Raw genomic sequence first — 25,515 nt, forward strand, 5'->3', positions numbered from 1 at the left:
TCCATGATCCGAAGGCCCACATCAAACGTCCTCATGGAACTCGAACAGATGACCACGTATGGAATCTTTTATTCCTAGTGAGAGATACACATAAAAAATAATAATAAATATTTTTGCCTTATCGCCCACATGGCCTCTTTAGAAAGGAGCGGGGAAGCCTTTTACCCGTTACTTCTCGAGCCTCATCAGGACTTTCGTAATTCGATTTTAATTTATTGGTTTTATCTTTTCCTCAATTTTCATTTCCTTTGTATTCTGCAATTCGTACACTGGGAGTTATTCCGTTGAACATCTCCGTAGTCGAGATCGCGAACTCTCTAGTCTGTGTTGTCTCTGTTCATCTTCTCTGTAATCCATATCATCGAAACTCGCTTTTGTCTTGTTGTAATAGTTATAGGATTAAGTTTTTTCTTGTCTCACGAATTTTTCTTTTCGATCTGCCTCGTGCTGCAAAACCCTAGGTTGATCCTGAAGGGAAATTATGGGAGTTCCAGCTTTCTATAGATGGCTTGCCGATCGATACCCTTTGTCAATTTCTGATGTAATTGAAGAAGAGCCTTCGGAGGATGCAAATGGCTTCCTTTTACCTATCGATGTCTCTAAGCCAAATCCGAACAACATCGAATTTGACAATCTTTACTTGGATATGAACGGGATCATTCATCCTTGTTTTCACCCTGAAGGCAAAGTATGTTTTCTACTGTACCTCGTTCTTTGTCACTGTCGTTAAGGAATGGAATTGTTTTGGATTACTTGATTTTTTTTTTTGATAGGTTTTGTTATTGAGTATACTGGCTATCTAGTTTCAAAAACAGAAGTTCCTATAATGTGCGCTAACATAAAATAAGCAGATTTCAGAACAGTGTGAAGAAAGTAATAAGCTTTGTAGTTTCTCAGTAATGTCCGCAAACGAGCATACTCGAAAATTCTCCTAGCATAAAATAAGTAGGTATGTGGATGGGTTTTTATTTAGTTGTCTTACAAGAGAAATTTCTATTCTAGAAAAGTTACATGGAGATAAATCATTTACAGGGTGTATGAGAGTATGGGCTATTTTGTTCATATATATGGGCGTTGATAAAGTCACCGCAGAGCTGCAACTGATCTTGCTTTATTTTATACAAATCGGGCTGTGTGTACAATTTCTTGTTTAATTTATACCACATAGTTCTCTTGTTGATGGAATGTGTTGTGAGTAGCTATTGGTGTGATTGAGTTAAAAATCGCAAGAGTAGCTTCTCCTTTTATCTTTGTGGACCTAGTTCTATTTGTTATCAATTGGACCCTTATAACGGTGCATTGTTGGAATATGCAGCCTGCGCCTGTCACCTATGATGAAGTATATAAATCAATATTTGAGTATATCGATCATATTTTTTCACTGGTCCGCCCAAGAAAGCTCCTTTACCTGGCGATTGGTGAGCATATTTATTTTGGTAGCTTATTTTCAATATTCTCTTCGACTTGGACCAAATCAATTTCTGGCTTATTAATTTTTGCAGATGGAGTTGCACCAAGAGCTAAAATGAATCAGCAGCGTTCACGGCGCTTCAGAGCAGCAAAAGATGCTTCTGAAGCAGTAAGCTTTCTAGATTTCATTGATTATGCTGAGATACATGGTGGATGGATAGTCAACTAGCTATTTGTTTTTATATAACAGGAAGCGGAAGAGAAAAGACTGAAGAAGGAATTTGAAGCAGAGGGGAGAATTCTGACTCCTAAGGAGAGTGCTGAAACATCGGATTCAAATGTCATCACTCCAGGCACTCAATTTATGGCTGTGTTGTCTGTAGCTCTTCAGTATTACATACAGTGTAGGCTGAACCACAACTCTGGTTGGAGGTGTATTAAGGTTAGAATACAGTCTTAAAAGTAGTTTTTGTCTCCCTTAGTCCCCTAGGTTTGGATGATTCCTTGGGTGTGGAGTAATCCTTTCTGGTTCTGTTTCCTGAACAAATTGGTTTTCAGGATACTTCTCTCTCTCTCTAAATTTATTCATGGGGCTGCATTGGGTGATTATTTGAAGGTTTTGCTCTCTGATGCAAATGTTCCTGGAGAGGGTGAACACAAAATCATGTCCTACATCCGGTTACAACGCAACCTTCCAGGTTTTAATCCAAACATGCGGCACTGTCTATATGGTTTGGTGAGTGATTTTGCAAGGCTGTAACCTTTCTTTCTCCGTGCCATTTTGGTTCTTCCTTTAGGGTATCGTAGTTATTATTATCCTCCCCCCACTCTTCTTCTTCAACCATCAAGTCAGAAATGAATTGTTTGCTATATAATGCTCAGGATGCAGATCTGATCATGCTGTCTTTAGCTACTCATGAGGTTCACTTCTCAATTTTAAGAGAGGTAGCTACTGCTCTCTGAACACTTACAGGCTTACAGCTATCTATAACCCATTTACTTGTTATGATTGGACTCAGTAATTTGATACCTGACTGTACAGGTGATCTCCCTGCCAGGGCAACAGGAGAAATGTTTTATTTGTGGTCAAGTTGGTCATCTGGCTGCTGAGTGCCGTGGAACGGAACAAGATACAGATTCAAATAATAAGGCAATAGATGACACCCCAATTCACAAAAAGAAATATCAGGTTGCATTTGATGCTCCAAACTTGGATTGCTTTGTGCTGCTTCTCTTTAAATTTTTTTGCCCTTTTCTTTTCTGGGCGCAACATACTGACCAGCTGCTGGAAATGTTTTAAAATTCTAATTATTCATTCTGTGTGCACTGTGCAGTTTCTCAATATCTGGGTATTGCGAGAGTATTTACAGTTTGATTTAGAGATTCCCGACCCGCCGTTTGAGATAAACTTTGAACGAATAGTTGATGATTTTGTTTTTCTTTGCTTCTTTGTTGGCAATGACTTTCTTCCACACATGCCAACGTTGGAAATCCGGGAGGTATGTAGTACACTAGGTCTCCAGCTCCATTGTTCAAAAAGCGGTTTGCTAATCAAAGTTACTTAAGACATCTTTCTAGTTTGGTGATTCTCTTTTTTTCCCCAGTTGACTGGAAATTCATCTCCATTTGTTGCTTTATTTGGTTTAATATACCGTTTTTCCGCAACTTCAGGGTGCCATTAATCTACTGATGTTTGTCTACAAGAAGGAGTTTACTGCTATGGGTGGTTATCTTACAGATGCGGGTGAGGTAATCAGTCTGCTTCATGGTTGTCAGTCAGTTTATGCTAAATTCAGTTCTATACATTCGATTGTTTCTTAAATGGCTGAAGTTGGGTTTTTGAGTACGTTACTGCAGTTGCTTGCAAGAATTATTATCGTTATTAATAGAATAATAATAGTAGGAGAAGGATAGAGTTTCACTGGACTGCCCAATCAAGAAGGTAGTTTTAATTTCACTCCTAGTTGTGCCACATAGAATGGTGACATGGAAAATCCAACCATTGCATAACTAGGATTTGAATCTGTCATGTGTAAAATTTCAGACCCAAATTAAATCACGTACCCTCTCATTTATTGGCATATTCTCCTTTTATTTTCAACTTTCCATTCTTCTCAATAAGTTTCATTTTTTTACTGGATTTTCACAGTTTTATTCTGCCACTTGGCCAACTCATTTGGGCTGAAACTTGAGATTGTGAGAAAGGGACCTTGGGGTATATCTGTCTACAAATTTAAGGCTCATCTGATCTGCCAGGTGGCAGATATTTGTAACTGTTAAGTAACTATTTGACTTAGTTATGATTTTAAATGCATTGAAACAGATTGTACGTTCGGCAGATTTGATTTTGAAGTTATTACTATCATCGCACTAATTTTTTATTTTTTTTAATTTTTTTTTTGGGGGTGGGGGTTGGGGAGAGCCCATGGAATCTTCTGTTTTAAGTTCCTTGTGACTGTAATTTTTGGAAACCCTTAAAGAAGCTCAAAACCCTATGAGCAAAATGATGTCTCCATTCATCATGCTGAACTAAATTTTCCCTTCTTCCCTTCCCTCCTCCTTATTGTCATCCCTCTAGTGGTCTTCTCTCACTTTTACTGGGAGGTCTATAAGTTACATGTGTTTACTCCCTCAGGAAATTTTAGGCAACCTCTGTGTGTCAGGTACATTAGTAGCTCAAATAGCTTTTCTACATTTTTCCCTCTGTGATCTCTTCCTTCCAATATTTGAAAATAATTGATTGCAAAAGTTTCTACTTTGATTGTTGTTTGTCACTTCGGTATTTTTCTGTTTTAAATGCATGTCTGCCCTGATGCTAAGTATTTTGCATATGCAGGTCTTATTGGAAAGGGTAGAATATTTTATTCAGAAAGTTGCAGTATATGAGGACCAAATATTTCGGAAGCGGGCTCGTATTCAACAGGTCATTTTCTTTGAGGCCCAACTCTAGGAAGAGTTAGAATGCTGTTTCCTTTCATGATTTCATCAATTTCTGGTTTGACGTTTGCATCCACTAGGAGCCTAGAAATGTTATCTACAGGGTGAAATATATTCTCTTTCCTGATTTTCCTCTTGAAAAAACCCAAGGGTTTTATAGGTTGTATTTTTTTTCCTCTCTTTGCTGTTTGGGGGTACCATTTATTTATTTATCCTAGGACTGTGTTGGTAGTTTTTCATTGTTTTTGAAATTTTTTGTGGTGACATCTTTCTCTATATTATTTTCAATAACCACTACCATGTAGCCAACCCTGCTAGGTGATCCGTTTCTGTGTCATGTGGAGGCTAATTGATTTCCTTTAGTATTTATTTGGAAAAGGTTTATGTGGGGAGCGTGGCCACTGCACCTAGACACATGGAGGGGTGGGTGGGCGAAATGACTGTCCACCCCTGTGAAATACAAAAAGACACTGCTCCCATTGGCCCCCGCTCCCTCATAGGAAACACTTCCCCTTGTTTATTATGAGCTCGTACTTTATCATTGTCATTTTCCCATCTTTAATTAATGTGCTGACCTTATTCTGTAAAGCGATGGGTCGTTGGACTCTTGCATGTTATTCCTCTGATATATTCAAGACATTTCCTGCTGTCTAAGTGTGTTCTGTAGCCAAACCCTTGAGTTGCTGCTAAGAAAGCAGGCTAGTTAGCTTTTTGGGTGTTTCTAAGCCTCCGTTATGTGTAGGAGATGATATTCATTTGCTCTTTTATCTTAGTACATATTTGCTACTTTTTTTCAGGCGTTTGAGAATAACGAAGCAATGAAGCTTAAAATGAGAAGAGAGAATTCTGAGGAGCCTCAGACTTTGGCTGTGGATAAGGTTTGCTCTTTCTGTTGGTCCCACTGTACAGTTTATGCCTGGATTTGTGCGCGGTTAGATCATTTCCAACTAGTAAACAGTAATTTAAAAAATGCAGATCGGATTTCTTGATCTGGATCACTTACAAGGAAATGCAATAAACCAACTACTGAAGCTAGATGCAGATGCATCCACTTATTCTATCATTTGACATTTATGAGATATATCTCATAAGCACAATTTCTTTGAAATATTTGTTTTGGTAATATGCTATTAAACAGGGATACTAGGTGTTTTCTCTGTGTCAGTATTATATACTAAATTGCTCCTTTAGTCGTGAGCAAGAGCAACTGATGCAGATATTAAGTAGTTAAGTAGTTAAGGAGTGTTGTACTTTCCATTAAACAAAGCTTTTATGCTTATTTACAATTTTTGCTTTTCATTCATGAAAAAAAGGCCACTTAATTTTGCCTTATTGCCAGGATGCAGATGCTTTTGAGCTACCTGCACATTTGCTTGCATGCTCAGAACATACAGAACAGCGAACAAATCTTCTATTCTAATACTGGATTCTGAAGTGGGTTATGACTTGTGATATTCATTTTTTCAGGTGAAACTAGGGGAGCCAGGTTACAAAGAGAGATACTATGTTGAGAAATTTGAAATATCAGATCCAGAGAAAATTGATGAAGTTAAAAAGGATATTGTAAGTACACTCAGTTGTCGTCAATGACCAGTTAGTTTTGATAGTTCTTGCAAATGTGTGTTAGTTTTGATAGTTCTTGCAAATGTGTATGCTCATTCAGCTTATACGTGAACCTATTTTCTGTACTTTGATACTCATCAGCAGTCCTCTTGCTACTAGTAATTTCTCATTCTTAAATTTCTGATTGGACAATGGAATTTGTAAATTTTATGGGTGAATGGTTACTGTCTGATTCGGAACCAGGGGTTTGGAAAGACTATTGGGTTCATTAGGGGCCCTCCCGATTCGACAAAAGTCCAAGCAATATAGGCGAGACTTCCTTGAAGTCCTTTCAACTCTATTATATTCCAAGGTGCCTTCATCTCGAGGTGGATTTCACACTACAGAATGAATAGAGGAACTAAGGATGTTTCCAATACTGACAGCAGCTCCCACTGAAGCAATTGTAGCACAGGTCTGGCACCCATTGATTGATCATGTGAAGGGAGATTCATGTTGCTTGGTGGTTCTGATTAGCTGAACCTGTCACCCACGAATAAGATAAGAAGGGAGGGGCAATTAGGTCAATGAACTAAAAAGAATGTTAAATCATGAAGGGGGTCACCTTCAACCTGGAGACGGGCATAACAAGCAGTGAAGCAGGTTTAATTTCAGATGAGACCTCTCTCTCTCTCTCTCTCTCTCTCTCGCGTACGAGCACCAATCGAGCTGAAACTTGAGAGGGACATCAGTCAGTTAAAGATCTGTTAAACCCAACTGGTAGGCACTCCAATCAACTAAAACAAAGGTAAAATTTTGTGTCTGACCTGAATCTGGAGGTAAGTACAGGTTTGGTTTTAGTTGCAGCACAATAATCCACAATAGGATTGGATTTCAGGCATGAGATTTGAAGAACTGGGTTATCTAAAGAAGGGCTTCCTTCGACCTAAACCTAGATTGAGAGGGAGAGGGAGACGAGGGATACAGTATGAGGGAGATCGACTTAAAGGTTTAGAAATACCAGTACTGTGCAGAACAGGATATCAAACTGTCAAGGAAGATGGAAGAAGAAACGAAAGAACAGAACTATACCTGAAACAAGGGAGAGAGGATCATAGAAGGAGGGAAGGGAAAGGGAAGAGAGCACAAAGACAGCTCTTGGGAGCAACACCAAACCGAATAACCTGTGTTTCCTTAGTTACATGTATTTAAAGACTTAAAGCCATCCTAATGCTTAACCAAAACTAAAACAAAACTTGACTCTTAATTCTTAAACTGAAATAAGACTCAAACTCTACTCCTTGCTAACATGACTCTAACAAGTTAAAGATGAAAGAAAAACAAATTATCTCTAATTAGTATCCCTACGCCTTACTGCATCACTTTGATTAGCAACACGTACAGTAACTGTGTATTGGATATCTCTGAACTCTGAGGGGGCTATGATCTGGAAATTGTATGGTGATTCTGGTGGACTGGCTACTCATTAATTTTAGCAATAAAATTAACAGAATATGATGTAGGGAAGTTAAAGAATTTAGGTCATGTTGATTATATATGCACTCCTGAAACATGAGAATTTAGCATATGTTAGGAGTATTTTTTTTTTTTAATGTGGGTTTCATCTTTATGCTTTCCAATTCAATGTCATTGTGAAGTAGTGTCAACATAAACTTACGACATCTGAATTAGATGTTTGGTTATATTGTCAATGGCCGATAACCTGCAAAAGGCATGCTTTGTAGGTCTTGATGTATGTGGAGGGTCTATGCTGGGTCATGCGGTATTACTACAAAGGTGTCTGCTCTTGGCTATGGTCAGTTATCTTTACAGCAGATTTTGATGGCAAACCCTCTCTCTCTCTCTCTCTCTGTGTTTTACCATTTTGTAAATGTAACCTTGTCTATTCTTTTGTTTCCCCTTAATTTCTTATATTCATTTAATTAAGGATATATGGATTGGTAAGTAGGTCAGACTGGTATCAGGTACAATGATCCATATAATTATGGTTCGGTTGACCCAAATAAAGGATCAATTGATGACTGATGCAAGGGGAAAAAATATTGATATTCATGTGACTTGCATCTGTCAACTTTCAAATTATAAAATATGGGGGGGATTGCCTAGATCTACTAGATAACAAAAAGATTTACAAAACTAGTTGGGGTAAAAATTGTTTTCCAATAGCAATTTTGTAAAAAATATTTACCAAATCCCTGTGTGAGTAAAAGAAGCTAAAGAAAAAACCTAAAATACCCCTAACATCATTCTCTCTCTTCTTCTTTGACCAAGGAACACTGCCCAAACCACTTCCATGCCATCCCCTGCAACTCCACCCTACCCTCCTTCCTGCAAACCCACCCCACCCCACGCCACCACCACCACCACCACCACTGCCACCCCCCCTCAATCCCCTTCTCTCTCTTCCTCGTACCACTTCCTTCCCCTGCAAACCCGTCCCAACCCATTCCAGTAGAGACTTTTTCGAGAAACTCTCTTGCCCAAACCTTGTCAGTGAATGAAAAAATTACGAAGAAAAGAAACAATCTTGACCAGCAATACCTTCAATGGCAATCGTTTCAGTATGTCAATGTGTGAAAGATGCACGATTGAAAATTGGTTGATGGTACATGTCCCTATATATCCCATGCCATATCTGATATATGAAGGCAAACAGATGTACACACGCTTTGTGTTACATTCCATTCGGGTACATGATTCAATGACGTGATTTGGCCTGAAAAAAGCACTCCTACAGTTGTACTGTAGAGACCACTCCTTTGTGCTTTTCACCTGTTTAGGAAAATCTGCAAATTACTGAATCCTGTATAATAGGAAAGTGTAAACTATCCCTCTGATTAAATCAAGGGCCATTACGGTAGTTGACGATAAAATCTGCTACAAATAGAAACCCAATTGCCTGAAAAAATGAGTGGGTTGAAATTGAATAATAGCTTAGGAGTTTACAATAATCTTTTCTCTATCACAACGATTTGATTTGTCATCAAAATTAAGAAACCCGATAGTAGCCCAACTTCTTCTGTATGATTTTCCTGTACTTACACAACTTTATTAATAGTAACACAAGATTAAAACTAACCAATTGAAAAAAAAAGGATCAGAAATAAAGAAAAAAGATTCTTGGTGGGAAACAAGGCAACATTAATCTAAAGATGAAAGATGAAGAAGCCCAATGGTGGGGTGGGTTTGCAGGGGAGGGAGGAGCTAGGGGGAGGGAGAGTGAGTGAGTGAGTCAGTGAGTGAGTGAGGGAGGGTGGGGGTGTGTGGCGGCGGTGGTGCAGGGCCGGTTCGCAGGGAGGAGGGTGAGGTGGGGTTGCAAGGGAGAGGGGGGCATTTTAAGGTGTTCATTTAGCTTCTTTGACTCATATGGGGATTTGGTAAATCTTTTTAACATCCTAAGTTGTGATGGTAAAACATAGTTTATACCTACTAATTTTGTAAATCTTTTTGTTATCTAGTAGATCAAGGCGATTTTCCCTACAATATATGGGTCAAGATAACTTTTTGACAAGTATCAGTTTTGTGCGGATATGAGCCTTACTAAGAGTGTATAATGTGGAGTTATATGAGAAAATATATATGGATGGATGATTAAAGGTCAACCTTTTAGGGTGAGTTTTGGCCTGGTAACTCCTTGATGAGTGATGGATCACCTTAGTAGGCCAGGGAAGGCGTTTCCTTCAGTTCTTCCTATCTTCCCAGGAGCTGTTAATATTTGTAGTCAATTCATTCATTGTAGTGCTTACAATTGGTACTTGCATTTCCTACTTTTATCAGGTACTATCCATATCACTATGCTCCTTTTGCTTCCGATCTTAAAGGTTTGGCAGATCTGGAGATCACATTTTTCCCAGGACAACCATTTAAACCCTTTGATCAACTTATGGGAACCTTACCAGCTGCAAGGTAGTTTTATTTCTGATTTGTCTTTTCTGCATTTATTTGGAACAGTGACATTTTACATTTGGCTTTTGAGACACTGTTCTTTTCCCTCCTGGGCTGATGATGAAGCTTACATTTTGTTGCAGTTCCAATGCTCTTCCTGAACATTATGGGGCATTGATGACTGGCACATCATCACCAATTAGTTCCTTTTACCCTGCAGGTAAAGAAGTTTGCTGTTCAAAAATTGTTTCACAAGTTGATCCTGTTAAAGCATTAGTTCTTCTCTTTTTATGACTAATCAAATTCTTTCTGTGCGCAGATTTTGAGATTGACATGAATGGTAAACGCTTTGCATGGCAGGTATAACCGTATAATCTTGCTCATAATTTCTGATTGACTGCTTATATCCATAGATCTATCATATAAACTGATGGGAAGCATTTTGGATTCTTTTGGAGCATAGGGTATAGCAAAGTTGCCATTCATTGATGAGAGAAAGTTGCTTGCTGAAACAAAGAAGCTTGAGGACACTTTGACGGTGGGGACAATTAGGATCTTTTTTTTTTTCCTTTTAAGTCTTCTATAATACTCCACAACAATCTCCACAAGTATCTCTAAGATTTTAGAAATAAATGAAACTTGGATTTCTAATAAGGAATTAGGCATCTTGCAGAAAAGAGGAAACCTTTTTTATTATTCCTGGACCCCAGGACAGCATGTAAAATTTTTGGTAAATTGTAGGGATAGTAGTTGGTAATTACTGGGGTGAAAATTGGGTTTTGTAACTCTTGATTTGTTTCAGTGATTCCTTTTTAAATGTTACAAATTTTTTCAATAGAAGGGTATAGATCTGTTGTGAGTAGTTAGTTTGGCAAACAATTTCCAAGATTGGTTTCCAGGGTTGTGTCTGAATTCTTTTTATTTCGAGTTTATGCTATGGATAATAATGTTGGCCGTCTATGATGGGGACACACAGGATGAAGAAAAGGCTCGTAATAGAATGATGTATGATTTGCTATATGTCTATGAGAAACATCCTTTGGCAAGACAAATTTTTTCATACTATAGCTGCTGTTGTCAGTCACCTTCGAAAATATTCGCCTCCGAAATTGACACAGATAAAAGGTTGGTATATGAAATGTTTTATTCAATCAAATCTGGATGTTGTTGATAATGTCTATGTAGATGTTTTAATGACTGAATTATTGCAGTGGTGGAATGAATGGCTATATTTGGCTATGCGAAAGAAATGGGTTTAAGCAAATAGTTCCTTCCCCAGTTAAGGGGTTGCCAAACATTCAAAACAATCACGTCCTGTAAGTCTGCTGCCCGCTTGGCATTTTGGTTTCCGAAGCTTCGGGTTTTCCTGTTTTTCACGTTCAGCATTCTGTCATGCAGCAATGTTACTTATCTTTATCCGCAGCCTCATAATCACATTCCAGAACCTCCGGAAGGTGTTAAAATGCCCAAAAAGGTATACCAAGATATTAACTTTCTGATTTTTATAGAGTAGGTTGTTAATAATGACGAGGAATGGGCTTCCTGTTATTTAGACCCTGACATTCGCATGCTGTCCCCGATATCTGAATTTGCTTAATTTATTGATTTATCCGATTTTGCCAAGGATTCCTGAGGACTACCATTGTTATGCAGCAGCATAGAGAGTTCTGTTTCGAGTTAGGTATAGGCAAAAGTTTGCACCACACCCTTACCTGGAAGATCTCCACCCCTTAAAACTGTAACAGTCTTTATTATACGTAAGTGAGTCTTTTTTTGTACATAGAAATCTTCTATTTCTGTGGAGGTCATCAGTTCTCTCAGTACTAAATACATCTGGGGAAAAAAAGAACAATTCGGCAAATATTTTTCATAAAAGAATGTGAATTCCAGTTAATAAAAAAGGGTAAGTTCAGTTCTGTTGCATTGTTACTGTAAATTCTGTCAGCGGTGATGGCTTTGCTACCTTCAGGAATCTATGAAAACTTCTGAGTGCAACTGCTGAAGTGTGACTGGTGCAGATTAGCCTCAAGAGTATCTAGATAGGTATCCTAAAAAGTACCAGAGGAAGAGGAAGAACACGAAGGACTCTTAAACTTCTTTACTCAGTTGTGACTCAGTGCTGTAACTGAGTTTTTTATGGTTCTACCTCAGCTGGTGGCTGCCATTGAACCAGTTTTCTGGTTCTGGACCTCTGGTTCAGGTGTAGTTGGTTCACTTAAAATATCCAAGTTGATAGAGTTTAATTTATGTTTTTTCCTTGTTAGAGTTTTATTTTATTTTAAATTGATTGTTAAAATAATGATAGAGTGGTGTTTAAGTAGAGTACTTTGTTTTAAGTGATAAGTTACATGTTTTAAAAGAATGCTTCTGCTAAGTTGATTGTTAAGAGGAGTTTTTGTTCTATTTTTCTTCCTTATGTTGTAGTGATAAGTTACATGTTTTGAAAGAATGCTTCTGCTAAGTTGATTGTTAAGAGGAGTTTTTGTTCTATTTTGCTTCCTTATGTTGTCCACTTAGAGATTTGTCTAAAGCCTCATCTCTAGATTTAAGTTGCAAGGATATTACTACCCAACTAATTTTTTTAATAAAGAGATAGCTTGTAGTTGTGCACGGTCTCTGAGATTCAGATTTGGTTATGTGATTCAACTACTCCATTGGTGTGACTCCATCACTGTTGGTGGGATTTATCAAGGCCAGGTGGGAGATCTGGTCATGTTCTTCTCATTCTTCTTCTCTATTAACCCTTCGAGTAAGTACTATTCTTGATTTATTTTGGTATTCCAATGTTTAAAACTCTTTTATTTTGGTGTCAATACATCTGAGTTTTCGGTTATGATCTCAGATCCATCTACCGCAAGTCATTCTAAATGTGCCCATGGTTTCAATTTGTAGATAAGAGGTCAATTGATTAGAGTGCCAAAATTGTGCAGCTCGTTCCAGTGATTTCTGTCCTTGTTTAAGCACTAAATTCCTGCTGTGATTTATCAGTAGATCTGCATACTTTTTATTACTGATATTAAATTTCAAATCAGATCTGTTATAACTCCTAGAACGTTGCTTTTTAAGTTCTTCAATCGTTTTGGGTATCCTACATCAAGTAGGACACTGCTATAATTCCTAATCTAACCATCAGATCTGTTTTATATTTGTTATCTTCTTTGCCAGTCTGATAACAGTTGTTGACTAGAATTATATCTATATCAGTTCATTATTTCCTGAGATATATGAGTTTCTAGTTTGTAGGACTTGACTTGCTAATTCTGTAACAGTGCTGGTTCTTGAGATCCAACCATTTGGCTCGAACCCATCTTTTGAAGAGTTGTTCCTTGCTATTTTATCAGCTTCATATCAGAATTTTACATTCATCTGAGTTGTTGGATCTATTGCTATTAATTATTTTTGAGTTCTTGTTACTGTTACATCACTGTGGTCCTGGTTAATCTGATTTTCTAAAACCTAATCCTTAGGCGTCTAGAAACCCATCAGTGACCCAATTATTTTTCCGTCTTTTTAGTTCAGTTTTTTCACAGTTTTCTCTATATTCTATATTCTGGTTTTTGACTCTCTACAGTTGCAAAGTGTAACTTCTTAGTTACCTCTTTTTTGCATTCTTTACAGTTGCAAAGTGTAACTTCTTAGTTGCTTCTTTTTTAGTAGTCGGCTTCTACAGTTGCAATGTGAATTTCTTTTTATGCCATATCACTTGTTTAGTAGTCGGCTTCTACCCATTTATCACTTGTTTCTTTGATTATCCTCTTCGGTCTCCTTTCCTATGGTTGCCCTCCAATTATCTGCTTCTGAACAGGCTGTTAGTCTCAATTGATGTTATATTTTATCTTTCAAGTTTTAATCCAGCTGATTGATTCCAAATGGCCTGGGTGAGAAGAATAGAAGATCCTCCGGAGAAGTACAAAGCCCTCCTACTAGGATAGGAATACAAAACCCTCCTACTATGAATACAACTTTGACTGGTTGACCACAACCAAAAGGATGCAACTGTGATGATTCTGCCAGCCAATCCTACTCACATGGCCCCTACAGCTTTGCTTCTTTCTGAGAAAATAGAGAGCTGAGCAGAGACAGGAGATGAAGTAAAATATTTTATAGAACAACTAGACAATAGAAAAATCAAATACGACTGCCACACCAAAGGAAATTATTTAGTTCCATTGGGACCAATCCCTGGGTTGGATTTTCCCAAATACCCTGGTATTATTTCTGCTCCTTGAAGTGTAGGACCCTCAGTCGACTTTATTAAGAACGCTCCTCATTCTTATTTGTCCAAAAGAGCATGATAGTAATTTAATATATTCCTTATATTTTAGAAACAACTTTTTACTGACGGTATTGTGTGTCTAATACTTTCATGTTATTGATATTTTCAGGATTCTTTTTTTGATTTGTATATTTAGAAATCATAATGATCTGTGCATTCTTTTTTAGGGTTATGGTTTTTTTACTATTAGAAATTGTAATGTTCCTATGTGTGTTTTTCTAGAGATGGTCATGTCTGACGTTTACTTTTGTTAACCGACAGGTTATAAAACCTTATGACATAAAACCCTTCCCCATGTTATGGCATGAAGACAACAGTGGACGGCGTTCACAACCCAGAGAGAGGTAACCGTACATTCCCCAAACTTTTGCAACAGACAGCCTATTAATCCTTTTATAGGACATTTAGGTGCCCATGTGGCAGGCCAGGTGATCATTCATTACATCTGTAATGTTGGTCTGTGCAAGTTGGAAAACACACACGCGCACACACACACACACACACACACACACACACACATAACAGTTGTTAATGCTGGCCTTGAAACTCATCCCAACACCTCTTTGTTGAACTGCTTGAAGGAAGGGTTGCATGAAACAGTTGCCTTTTTGCACCTTTACATGTCATACATATATAGGGCCATGACCTCAATATCAGTCTGTTAGTAAGAGATGTCATATGCATGTTGTATAGTGTGTTCGTGTATTCATTGTTGATGGTAGTCCATCCAGAATGGTGTTTGATCTCATACTCTTTTGTTTGTGGAAGAGGAAAAATGAGATCTCAACATTTGTTTGATTCTATTTTTTCAGGCCACAGGTACCACGGGCAATATCTGGTCCTCTCTTGGGAGAAGCAGCTCATCGACTGCTTAAAAACACACTTCAAATCACAGCTAACACCACCACTTCCTCGGCAATATTAGAACCCCCACATTACAGGAATTTCCCTAACCACAGAGTCAATAGGCCTAGGCCTAGGCCGGCTGGACCTTCTGGGTATGAAAATGGATGTACTCAGAACCTTAATTATTATAATGGGCATTACAACCATCCTCAAGGTGCCATGACTAGCTCAAGATCAGCCCCCTCTTTCCATGAGCTGCAAGGTAACAGACAAAATTTAAGGGCACAGGATACGCTACCGCATCAAGAACAATATAACTTGCACACAGGGCTGGCTACCATGACGATTGAAGAAAGGGCGAGATCTCGGCCACACCAGGGGATGCCACCAGGGATGCTGAATGTTGGATACTCGCCAAATCAACAGTATTCGACCGGCTGGAATGTGAGCTTCCCTCCTTTGCCGCCCAACAATTGGATTGACAAGCAACCAATTGGAAATGAAGCCATGTATTTTAGACAACAGGAAACTGTGTCCCATGGTGAAGCAGGCGACGGTTTATCAAATTAAAACACGAGCACCCCAAGAGACATCAAATCCTGTCCAGTAACGGTGATCTTTGATGCTCATATGGATCCTTCGCCTTTTTTCTTTATATTTTATTTACTCTAGGTTTTTCACAGGACAGGCGGACTGAAATATGACGGTGCAAAGATCACCATCGAAGAGAATCCCGGATGTATTTTTTTGAGGTTATCTGAGGATTTTGAAATAAAACAATTTCGTTCTCGTTGAACTTGTATTTTCTATGGCGTGGGGGATGGGGTTGGGAGTGGAGCTTGTGAATGGCAATCTCAGTTCTTAGTAATCTTCTTGTGGTGTCCAGAGGAGAGTAGCAGTTGGATTGCAAGGCTTGTTGGCAATTGTTTTGTTCCCGTCGCTTGTGTAGAGAATCCTCTCGCTTCTTTTAAATCCATCTTGATGGTACTCAACTTGGGCATCAGGGTTAACGTTAACAGTAGAGAGATCTTTCATTAAAGAGAGGTTCCTAGAATATTGCCAATTTGGACTGATCCACGTCGATCAGATTTGAGACTCATCCCGAATCTAGATTTCTGGGTCTTAAACCCTGCCTTCTTGAGGACAAGCATAAGGGAGGAAAGGAAGACCTTTTAGATTGTGGGGTATGAGGTTTCTCAAACCCCATTTTGCTTTGCAAGAATCCTCCAAGCGATGAGTAGATAAATGGCCAGGCTGCGCTCAACAATACCAGAGAGATCAGACTTCATCCTTTTGCGTTTGAAGACGGTTACTGATGCTCCAAGAAATAAATCATCACACGATATCATAAATTCAATATATTTGGTAATCCAACTGCAAAATAGTCTCTCTCCACCCCTTCTCAGTAATTTCAGTGAATATGAATTGTCAGATAAGATGCAACTTCACTGCAGAAAAAGCTTACAGAACAATGTATTCCAGAATTTACTACTGTAGTACTCACAAACTTTACCCAGTGCTGAGCTTGATGTTTTGAATTCATTTGATTAACTGTACCATCTTGAATTATCCTTTTCCTTGGAAAATACTCAGAAACATGATCACAAATAAATAAGGACTTGTAGTTTGTTCTCACTTTCTTTGACAATGATAGCCTTCTTCTGATGAAGCTTGTGATCGTTTCATTTGAAAAGGAGGAGAGGGTTCATTTCATTGCAAATACCTCAATAGTTGTCTTGACCTTCATGTAACAAGCTGGTCTAGCAAACATCAAGAACGTGACAAGACCCCTTTCGAACTGTAGCAAGAGGGAAGAAGTACTATTAGAATAAATGGACATAGAATTCAAGTTTTCAGCTTCGAATAACATCCTAGTTTTCATAATCTACTTGCAGCAGTATGTCGAGGAACTGTGAGAAGTGGAAAGTTAAAGATTAACTGTGTGAGCATAGTTCTAAGGAACATGGTATCAGGGTTTGAGAAATGGTTCATTTTGTTGTATTTATTTTATTCCGTTTAATAAAGCATGAGTCTATAAACGAAGATGTATTTCCTGTGCCAGACTAAAATCAAAAGGCAGATATTATTGGGTATTTTTGACATGTTGAGGAATAGAAGCTGGTGAGCACACTGATGGCCAATGAATGCTTGTGGTGTTTTGGCAATTAGGCAACATTTAGTTGCTAGAAATGTGGAATTTTCAAATGAAAAGTGCCAGAAAGAGTGAGTTTTCTAATGAAAAATGATAGTGGGGCTTGCCATTTGCAGTGTTTTCATCAGGAAACTACACATTAAATTTGGTACATAGAAGGATTTTTCTGAACTAGAAGTGACACAATTTTAACAGAAATTCAAAAAATAATACTCCAAACAGACCTTGGTACAGAACTGCGACGGCGTGGGTCATACTCGGTTGCTTGACGAAGAGCTCTAGCAAAAGCTTTGAAAGTTGCTTCAATGATATGATGAGAATTTTTCCCAGCAAGCTGCATCCAGAAAATAAAGCTTTTGTGAAATTTCAACAAGTTCATCATTCATTCAGGAGCCAGATGCTACACACCCATGGCAGAAAACCTCTCCCACCTACCCACATAATGCCAACAACTGCCACATGGGCGTGGCAGATCAGATGGGACCAAATTTGGTGGACAGGTAGATCCTTAGGTCCCCTGTGCACATAGAACTTTCACTTGTTCGCCAAAACAGAGCTTCAAAAATCCAGGGCTAGGGGAAAGTGCACGAAGAATTCCCCAAATGCTGAGAACACAATGCTTTTTTTTTTTTTTTTTTTGAAGGGAGGGGTGGGTGGGTGGGGTTGTAAACATAATTTGTTTACAGAGTGCATGCAAGAATTTGATGGGGTAACATTAGTTTCACTTATCAGACAAGTCCTAGAGACTTCTATGATGCATTCGAAGATTGACCTCACCAAAAATTAATATCAGAATTGGGCTAGCAATTTGATACATGAGATGATTAGAGGCATATAAGTGGCATTGTCATTACTAAAAAATAAATAAGAATCCAGAGCACAATTACCTGCCGGATGTGAAGCGTCATACCAGAAGTATTCACAACGGATTGGAAAAAGTGCTCCACGAGCTAAGCAAATCAAAGTTTCCATACCATAGGATCAGTATAATTTATCCATAAATAGAGACTCGATAGGGAAAAAAAGAAAAAGAAAAAAGAGAAGCTAGAAGAAACAGGATCTCAGGGCTATCATGCAGTTCACTGACTAAAGACAAATAGTGAGACCTATCATTGAAGAACATGGATAAGGATGCAGCTGGTTTGCCTCTACAAACCACTTCTGTGAGTGGCAGAAATTTGATTTGAAGTGCTTTGAGAAGAAAAACCATGTCTTATATGGTTGTTTGATCTCAAAAGAAGCAATAGGCCGGGTTGCCATCTGTAAATATTAAATTCCAGGGCTGAAAAATATAAAAATGCTCTTTACAAAAATGAAACCAATAGTTTAGGACACCAATAATTCAGTTACCTGTAGTTATGCATATTCCTCAAAAGGAAAATATTACAAGGGAAGGAAGTAATGAACTAGATATGGGTCTAAAGATTTCTATTGAGTATATGTGATAAACTAACGCTTCTAGGAATCAAACACATGGTCAGAAGTCACAGAAGTCCATCAAAAAAAAATCAATTTAAGAAATCAATATCCGTAGTCAGCAGACTCACCACAAACCAAATAGGCAGTCCACTTCTTAGGTAGGTTAAAACAGAAACAAATGGCAAAAACCATAGGTTGGATTTAAATTCTTGAATTCGTAGAGCCATGGATTTCCATATTACAATATAATCTTAGATACAAAACCAACCGACAATGCATGAAATATTAACGCAAAGGCACCAAGGGCAGTTGGACCATCCCAGCTCAACTCAACTCAGTCTTATCCCAACTAAATGGGGTTGGCTACATGGAACTTCTGTCTCCAATAAATTTATTCAAAAACATACTTGTTACTAGTCGTATGCTATGCATCTCTTTCCTCACCTCTTCCCCTAGAGTCATTTTAGGCCTACCCTTAGTTCTTTTCGGTCCTCCAACTGAATAGTATCACTCATCCTTCTGGGAGAATTCGAAGGCCTCCATTCGTGTCCATACCACCTCGAACAACTTTCTCTCGACTTATCATATATCGGAGCTACTCTTAATTTAGTTCTAATTTGTTCATTCCTTATTTTAATTGATTTTATTTTTTTAGTTTTATCATTCATTTTTTCTCAACATCACCATCTTAGCTACACTAAGCTTATTTATATGTTGTTTCTTTACTTCCCAACATCATCATTTCATCTACATAAAGTTTGTTTAAATGTTGGGCCATTTCCCCCTCCACCGCCTCACCCCCCTCTCCCCCCCCCCCCCTAAAAAAAAAGTTTTACTAAAACTTTTGGGCAACTTAATAGACTATACATCACGGTCAATATGAAAAGAGAACAATAACAGAACATTAAATATATTCAACTTACTACCTATATTTTGGAGTCTGCTAAACAGAATGAACTAGCTCACAAGGACGTAGAGAAAGTGAAGTAAATTACCTGGGTGTCATATGTTCCAACTCTTTCAGTGGGTATTTGTAAATCATAACTCAGATGTGGTCGCCCAGATAAATCCTGAATCAAAATTTTTGTTAATAGGCAAACATAGGTTGAAGAAAGTAAATGGATATTGCAGAACATATAGGAGGCAATCTTTGAACTTCGATCCACCCCACGAATGTGGCCGGTCTGTCATAGGTTGTGTTGGTTAATAGCAACAGGAGCAGAACCCTATCTAGGTTAAGGTTTGTCCATTTCCTGATGCAATCTGACTCAATTCATTCAACCTGTAACATGCCTGATGCCACCTGGATTTTTTTTTTTCACTATAGACTCATCAACTCACTCCTTTTCCAACTCAGGGTTGGAAATTTTAAGAGTCTAAATTCAGGTCCCGGCTGTTACTTTTGGTGCTCAATCCAACCCAACCAAGTGCCACATTTAAGAGACCAAGATGATGATCAGTAAAACGTGATTGTCCACTAGACAGATAAACTGTGGTCGAAGAGACTATAATTTTAAAGGAGAGAAAGATGTGCGAATTACTAGGATACCCAGAGAATTATATCTTAGGCATAAAGGAGTCACCAAGATACAACAGTACAACACAAACAATTCCATAGACTCTGAGGCATAAGTGGTTCTACCAGTGGGCCTGGGGCTTACACTGCATGGTGGGCAGCTCAGTTGACGCTCAACTTTCTGGGCATATTGAGGACATTACTCTATGCATCAAATTTCAGCCCAAAGGCCCTATACTCCTATACAACTCAACTCGGCCTTATCAAACCTTCTCTCCAATCAACTCCATTCAAACCTACTCCTAAGCTATGCATGTCTTTCCTCTCCACTTCTCCTAGTCATTTTAGGCCTACACCTGGCTCTCTTAGCTCCTGCAATTTGAATCAAATCATCTCTCCGTACTGGAGCATTCAAAAGGCCTCTATTGCACATGTCCATGCTACCTCAAACAGCTTTCTCGCAACCTATCATGTATCATAGCAACCCCTAAATTAACTCTAACTTGTTCATTCCTAATTTCATATTTTCTTGTCTTACCTCTCATCCATCTCAACACCCTCATTTCAGCCACACTAATTTTTTTTTATACATTGTGTCTTCACTGCCCAATATTTAGCTCCATACATCATCGCCGGTCGTATAAATATCCTATAAAACTTTCATTTTAGTTTTAAAGGAATACATAGATCACGCAACATTTTGGACACACCCCTTCACTTCATCCACACCCTAATTTAATTATTTGAGCAACATCCACTATTTCTCCTTTTTTATTTATGAACTTAAGTACCTAAATTTTCACTTTGCAGTAACTCCCTATCATCATTTTGCACCACCACATTTTTAGTCCTACTGACTAAAGTTACACACCATATACTTTGTATTTGTTCTACTTTGATCTCCATAATCCCAACTTTGCATTTATCCCTTCTTTTGTTTCATACACAAAAACTACTATCAACATAAAACATACACCTAGGATCTTGAATATCTATGGTCAGCTCATCTATGATTAGCGCAAATAAATATGAGCTTAGAAATTCACAACTCTGCCCCCATAGTTTTTACGCTAGTCACTACACCATTATAGATGTCGTTAACTATGCCCATATATGTACTGGAAACATTTTTTCTTCTCTAAAACTTTACAAAGGGGACTTCTTACATTCTCTATATCTTTCCATTAGTCTTCTTAGCAAACAGCTTCTGTGGTTGATCTTCCTAGTGCAAAACCAATTGGTTATCTGGAATATTAGTTTCTCGTCCTAGGCAGGTTTCAATTACTCTCTCCCATAAATTCATAGTATGGTTTGTAAGTTATATTCCTCTATAGTTATTAAAATTTTGAATAAAAAATGGACCTAGTTGGACTTTCCACATATCACTTAAAGGTTCAAACTGCTAAAGAATTCCCTATATTTGAAAACATTGGATAATTGCAATACAAGGGGAACAATCCAATATATGATGGGCCACATCGATTAGTCATATGCGGTCAGTCCAAATAGCAACCCACTAGGCCCAATAGTTAGAATGGCACAATCACCCTAGCATAAAACTATGGCTGGAGGAAAGAAAGACTATCTCCATGTTCCATGGAGAGTACTTTTCCAATAACTATTCAGTTGTAAATGGCAGATTGTCAAAAATTCTAAAAACAAAAAGTATTCAATCATATTAAGCATTATGTAAACACTAAAATGTATTAATCAGTTCAATGAGAAGTAAAAAATATGAAATTAAGATTCAAAATATCTAGATATAGAAAAATGGACAACAGGTTTCAGTAAATGGTGAATAATGTTTCTGCTCAGAGTAGTTCAGCCTACGTTGATGCTAAAATTATAATAATCGCACAAAAACTGTGCTAGTTCATGCCAAATTGTAAATCTTGCAATTCCCATAGAAATTACACACACTCCGTAGTTCGCGATACATATTAATGTCATAGCTAAATATAAATCTACAATTATATACCAGTGAAACATGTATTAGAGCTTCGTCAAGTGGAGCAGAAAAGTCTCCAAACCGGTTAATTCCTTTCCTGTCCCCAAGCGCCTGAAGCAGTGACTGCAAGACCAAGCCAAGTAAAGAAAATGGGAGAGTGATGAAAGCCAGAACTTGAACAGGCGGTTTTAAAGGGAAAAATCCACGAGAACAATAACATAAATTGAACAATCAATTAGAAAGGGTCGGATGATAACAGTTCCAATTGCAAGAGCAACATCTTCATTCGTGTGATGATCATCGATGTGAATGTCACCAGTAGCCCTTACATGCACATCAAACAGCCCATGTGATGCGAGTTGCTGTAATTAAAATACAAAGGTACGAGGATTAGGCGCTGAATCAGTTCTCACACTTACAGTGTGCCTGAAGATCTTCCTCACCTTCCAAACTACAGAATCAAAATTACATGTGGAAGTTCAAATTTACTCACATCCAACATATGATCCAGAAAAGGAATACTAGTGCTGCTATCGGCAATTCCCGAGCCATCTAAATTTAGTTTCACGAATACATTCGTTTCTTTAGTCACCCTTTTGACCTCTCCAATTCGACCTACTGATGCTAAAAGTAATCAACTTCACGCTCGTCGCAAGCCGGAAACAAATTCGAAAATCTAACAAATATGAACCGAATGGAACAATGATGCCCTAAGACAAAAAATCAGGTCGAGTTACCTGTCTCAGGAATTTTAGTCACCGGCAAGCCATTTTCTCCAGCTCCAGCGGCACACGAGACTGTTCTCTGAGCCTCCATAAATCTCAGCTTCTGCGGATGTGTGGAGAATTGCAGACTCTTCGGAAGGACAATCGCAGAGAAATCCCCAAAACGAACCCTAGATTTCAGCGCCTGAGACGAAGGACATCTCAGGAGAGCAGAGTGAGAGAGGAGCTCCATCTGAGCGATGGCTCACAGCGGAATCGAGTTTTGAGAAAAATCACTTTTAATCAGCCGTTGGAGGGCAAATATTTTTGACACGTGTCTGGTCTGGGGGAGCCCTGGCCACGTAAGCGGGGTCGTCTTGCCACGTTGTTAGCCTTTTAATGCGAGGGTCAAAGTCGCAGCCCTGGATGGGACTATAGATCCGAACAGAAGCAGCATTGCACCCAAAAAAAAAAAAAAAAAACTGAGCTGGGCTGGGCTACACATAGTGTGAGCCCAGGGGTCCTGCTCTTGTGCAAGGAAGGATGTAGTCCACGGTATCAGGCCCGTATCGGTTGCCATCGGAACTGATACGTATTCTGAATAAAAAGGCTATTTTTTTTTCTCAACTAAAATCTAGGGTTCAAGTTGATTCTCCAATATCATCAAGTATTGGTATATAACATAACTGATATCGATACGGATTGGCCGATACACCCAATATGATACTTAAACCTAACACCTTGTGCCCAAGAGCTAGATCATATGAAGCTTACAAAGTTATAAGTGTTAGCACTCAAGGATCTAGAAAGGGATTGTGTGAATGACACTTCTATTCTTATGGGGGAGGGGGAGAAAAATGATACCTCTGTAGGTGTATTTAGAACACCCAATCTTTTCATTTTATTTCAAAAGCTTTTTAGTTGAGGATAAAAAAAAGTTTTCAAAATATTTTGAAAGTGATTTATTGTGATTTATAAAATTTGTCATGATCTCACATCATTCCCATTTATATATGATGAAATGAAGGAGAAGAAACAAGATTATAAATTATTTGACACCTAAAGCAATGTCAATAAGAAAATTTCATTTTTAACTTGAATAGTTATAACAACATGAGTAATGTGTATGTAATTTGACTAACGAGAATTATATCTTCGGTCCTATTGATTTCATTTTGGTTTTGGAATTTTAGCTTTTGTCATAAGATGGAAAGAATCGGGGATGTGAAACATTTTGTTTCTGCTTGTATTAAATGTTAGGGAAAAGATGTGTCATCCTCTTTTCTCTCCCTTTGAAAAAGACTCTCTTGCCCTCTTGCCCTCTTGCGTTAAATCTTGTGATAGTGTGATTGGTACATGCCACTAGTTGGAGGCATGCTCAAACCCTTTCTCTAAAAGTTAAAATGGCTGTTACAAGTTCCAAAAAAAAGTTGTTATATGCTACCATCAAGCCTAATGCAATTTATATATAAGAAGTCTAAAGTTACGTTTGGTGTGTATTCTCAGAATAGATTAAGGCAAAATGCATACATCATTTTTAATTTGCTAAGCATGATTAATTTGCAAGTGTTGACTGAAAAAAAGCATGAGATTCTCTCTCTCTCTCTTCAATGGTTTTAATTTAAGGACTGAGTTTTCTTTCACCCATGGTGAAGGAAGAATCCGCTTATATCTAAGCCCTTGGATTAAACGCAAAAGGGTTATTTATAACCATGAAGAATAGGATATAGGAATTAATGATTAACCTAAATCCAATCACAGAGTCACATCACCAATGGGAAAAGAATAACAAATCATTATTGAGGAAAACTTTTGCATTAATTTAATTGATCAAACATATAAAAAGAAATAATTGAGAATTATTATTATTATTATTATTATCATCGGTGCAAGGTACAAGGACCACTATGGTAATACAAAAGTACAAGACAACTGAAGAGCTAAACAAAGATCCACACAAGGGGCCCAATAGGTCCATTTATTCAAACTGTTACCATCAATACTAGTCTATTATTAATTACTACATAAAATGATGTGGTGTGTAGTGTTAGGGACAAATGCACAATTATGAAGAAAAAATCAAGCAAATAATTATACAATACAAGGAATTTAACATGGTTCCATTAAACATAAAAAACTTTCTATAATACTCTCTACCTCACAAATGATCTCTACTTTGCTTGTGTCTAAGGTTTTTCACACAAAGACAATATAAAAGAAACCCAACAACCTTAATACCCACACAACTACAATTCTACCTCTGTACATGTAATGGATCCAAAACCAGACCCAATAAATCATGTGTGTTTGTGCAAGACTTTAAAACTTGGGTAGAACTCATCTTTAATAGGTGACCATTAAGGAAAGGGTGCCTAAGTACTTATGAATCTCCACATCAAGCTACTCACATCCGATTGAGATTATTAATTCTGCCTTCTGCATGAAATCCTAAGGCTTTTTTTTTTTTAACAGATAAAAGGGGTGGAAACTTATGAGGGTATATCACAATGTTGTGGGTTGGATTGACAAGGAAATGAATGAAAATAAATAATGAAATATGTAATTTTTAGTGGGATCCATCTCTACGGAAAAGAGGGATAATGGAACTGAGGTGGAATTACCAATGGGGTTGGTAGCCTAGTGGTGAAAATACCCTCAACCCATTATCTCTCGAGTTGGTTGGTTGTGAGTTCGAGTCTTGGCATGCCCCACTATTGCCCATTGGTCTTGTGGAAGAGCTGCTTGCCGTAAGGGGGCTTGTCCTAGGGCTATGATCACTACCATGGAGCACTCTTTTTTCCATTACCAAAAAAAAAAAGAAGAAGAAGAAGAAAGTAAGGTGGAATTTGATGGGAAAAA

General features: G+C 38.0%; 2 protein-coding genes across 5 annotated transcripts; one reads left to right on the top strand and one right to left on the bottom strand.

Annotated features, from left to right (window-relative positions):
- The first annotated feature begins 162 nt into the window (after positions 1-162).
- Positions 163-15,713, top strand: LOC122091826 (5'-3' exoribonuclease 4-like). Of its 2 annotated transcripts, none has more exons than XM_042661991.1 (23): positions 163-320; positions 462-688; positions 1,316-1,418; positions 1,503-1,579; positions 1,661-1,852; positions 2,027-2,146; positions 2,293-2,355; positions 2,453-2,599; positions 2,745-2,909; positions 3,082-3,159; positions 4,247-4,333; positions 5,145-5,225; positions 5,815-5,910; positions 7,635-7,705; positions 9,688-9,816; positions 9,939-10,015; positions 10,115-10,155; positions 10,259-10,333; positions 10,772-10,920; positions 11,007-11,111; positions 11,194-11,269; positions 14,333-14,415; positions 14,884-15,713. In XM_042661991.1, the coding sequence occupies exons 2-23, from the start codon at positions 482-484 to the stop codon at positions 15,485-15,487; spliced, it is 2,826 nt and encodes a 941-aa protein (XP_042517925.1). In that variant the 5' UTR covers positions 163-320; positions 462-481; the 3' UTR covers positions 15,488-15,713. The 2 variants fall into 2 exon arrangements, with proteins under 2 accessions (XP_042517925.1, XP_042517924.1); XM_042661990.1 differs by having other exon boundaries at positions 164-348.
- Positions 15,714-16,233: 520 nt separating this feature from the next.
- Positions 16,234-22,944, bottom strand: LOC122091827 (imidazoleglycerol-phosphate dehydratase 1, chloroplastic). Of its 3 annotated transcripts, none has more exons than XM_042661993.1 (8): positions 22,690-22,941; positions 22,446-22,567; positions 22,210-22,314; positions 21,983-22,075; positions 19,484-19,558; positions 17,957-18,019; positions 17,294-17,403; positions 16,234-16,715 (listed from the first exon to the last, which is right to left on the bottom strand). In XM_042661993.1, exons 1-8 carry the CDS (start codon positions 22,907-22,909, stop codon positions 16,688-16,690), a joined length of 816 nt encoding a protein of 271 aa, XP_042517927.1. In that variant the 5' UTR covers positions 22,910-22,941; the 3' UTR covers positions 16,234-16,687. The 3 variants fall into 3 exon arrangements, with proteins under 3 accessions (XP_042517927.1, XP_042517926.1, XP_042517928.1); XM_042661992.1 differs by having other exon boundaries at positions 22,446-22,570; XM_042661994.1 differs by lacking the exon at positions 19,484-19,558 and having other exon boundaries at positions 22,446-22,570; positions 22,690-22,944.
- Between the last annotated feature and the right edge of the window lie 2,571 nt (positions 22,945-25,515).

This window comes from Macadamia integrifolia, chromosome 10, assembly GCF_013358625.1.
Source record: "Macadamia integrifolia cultivar HAES 741 chromosome 10, SCU_Mint_v3, whole genome shotgun sequence".
NCBI classification, from domain to species: domain Eukaryota; kingdom Viridiplantae; phylum Streptophyta; class Magnoliopsida; order Proteales; family Proteaceae; genus Macadamia; species Macadamia integrifolia.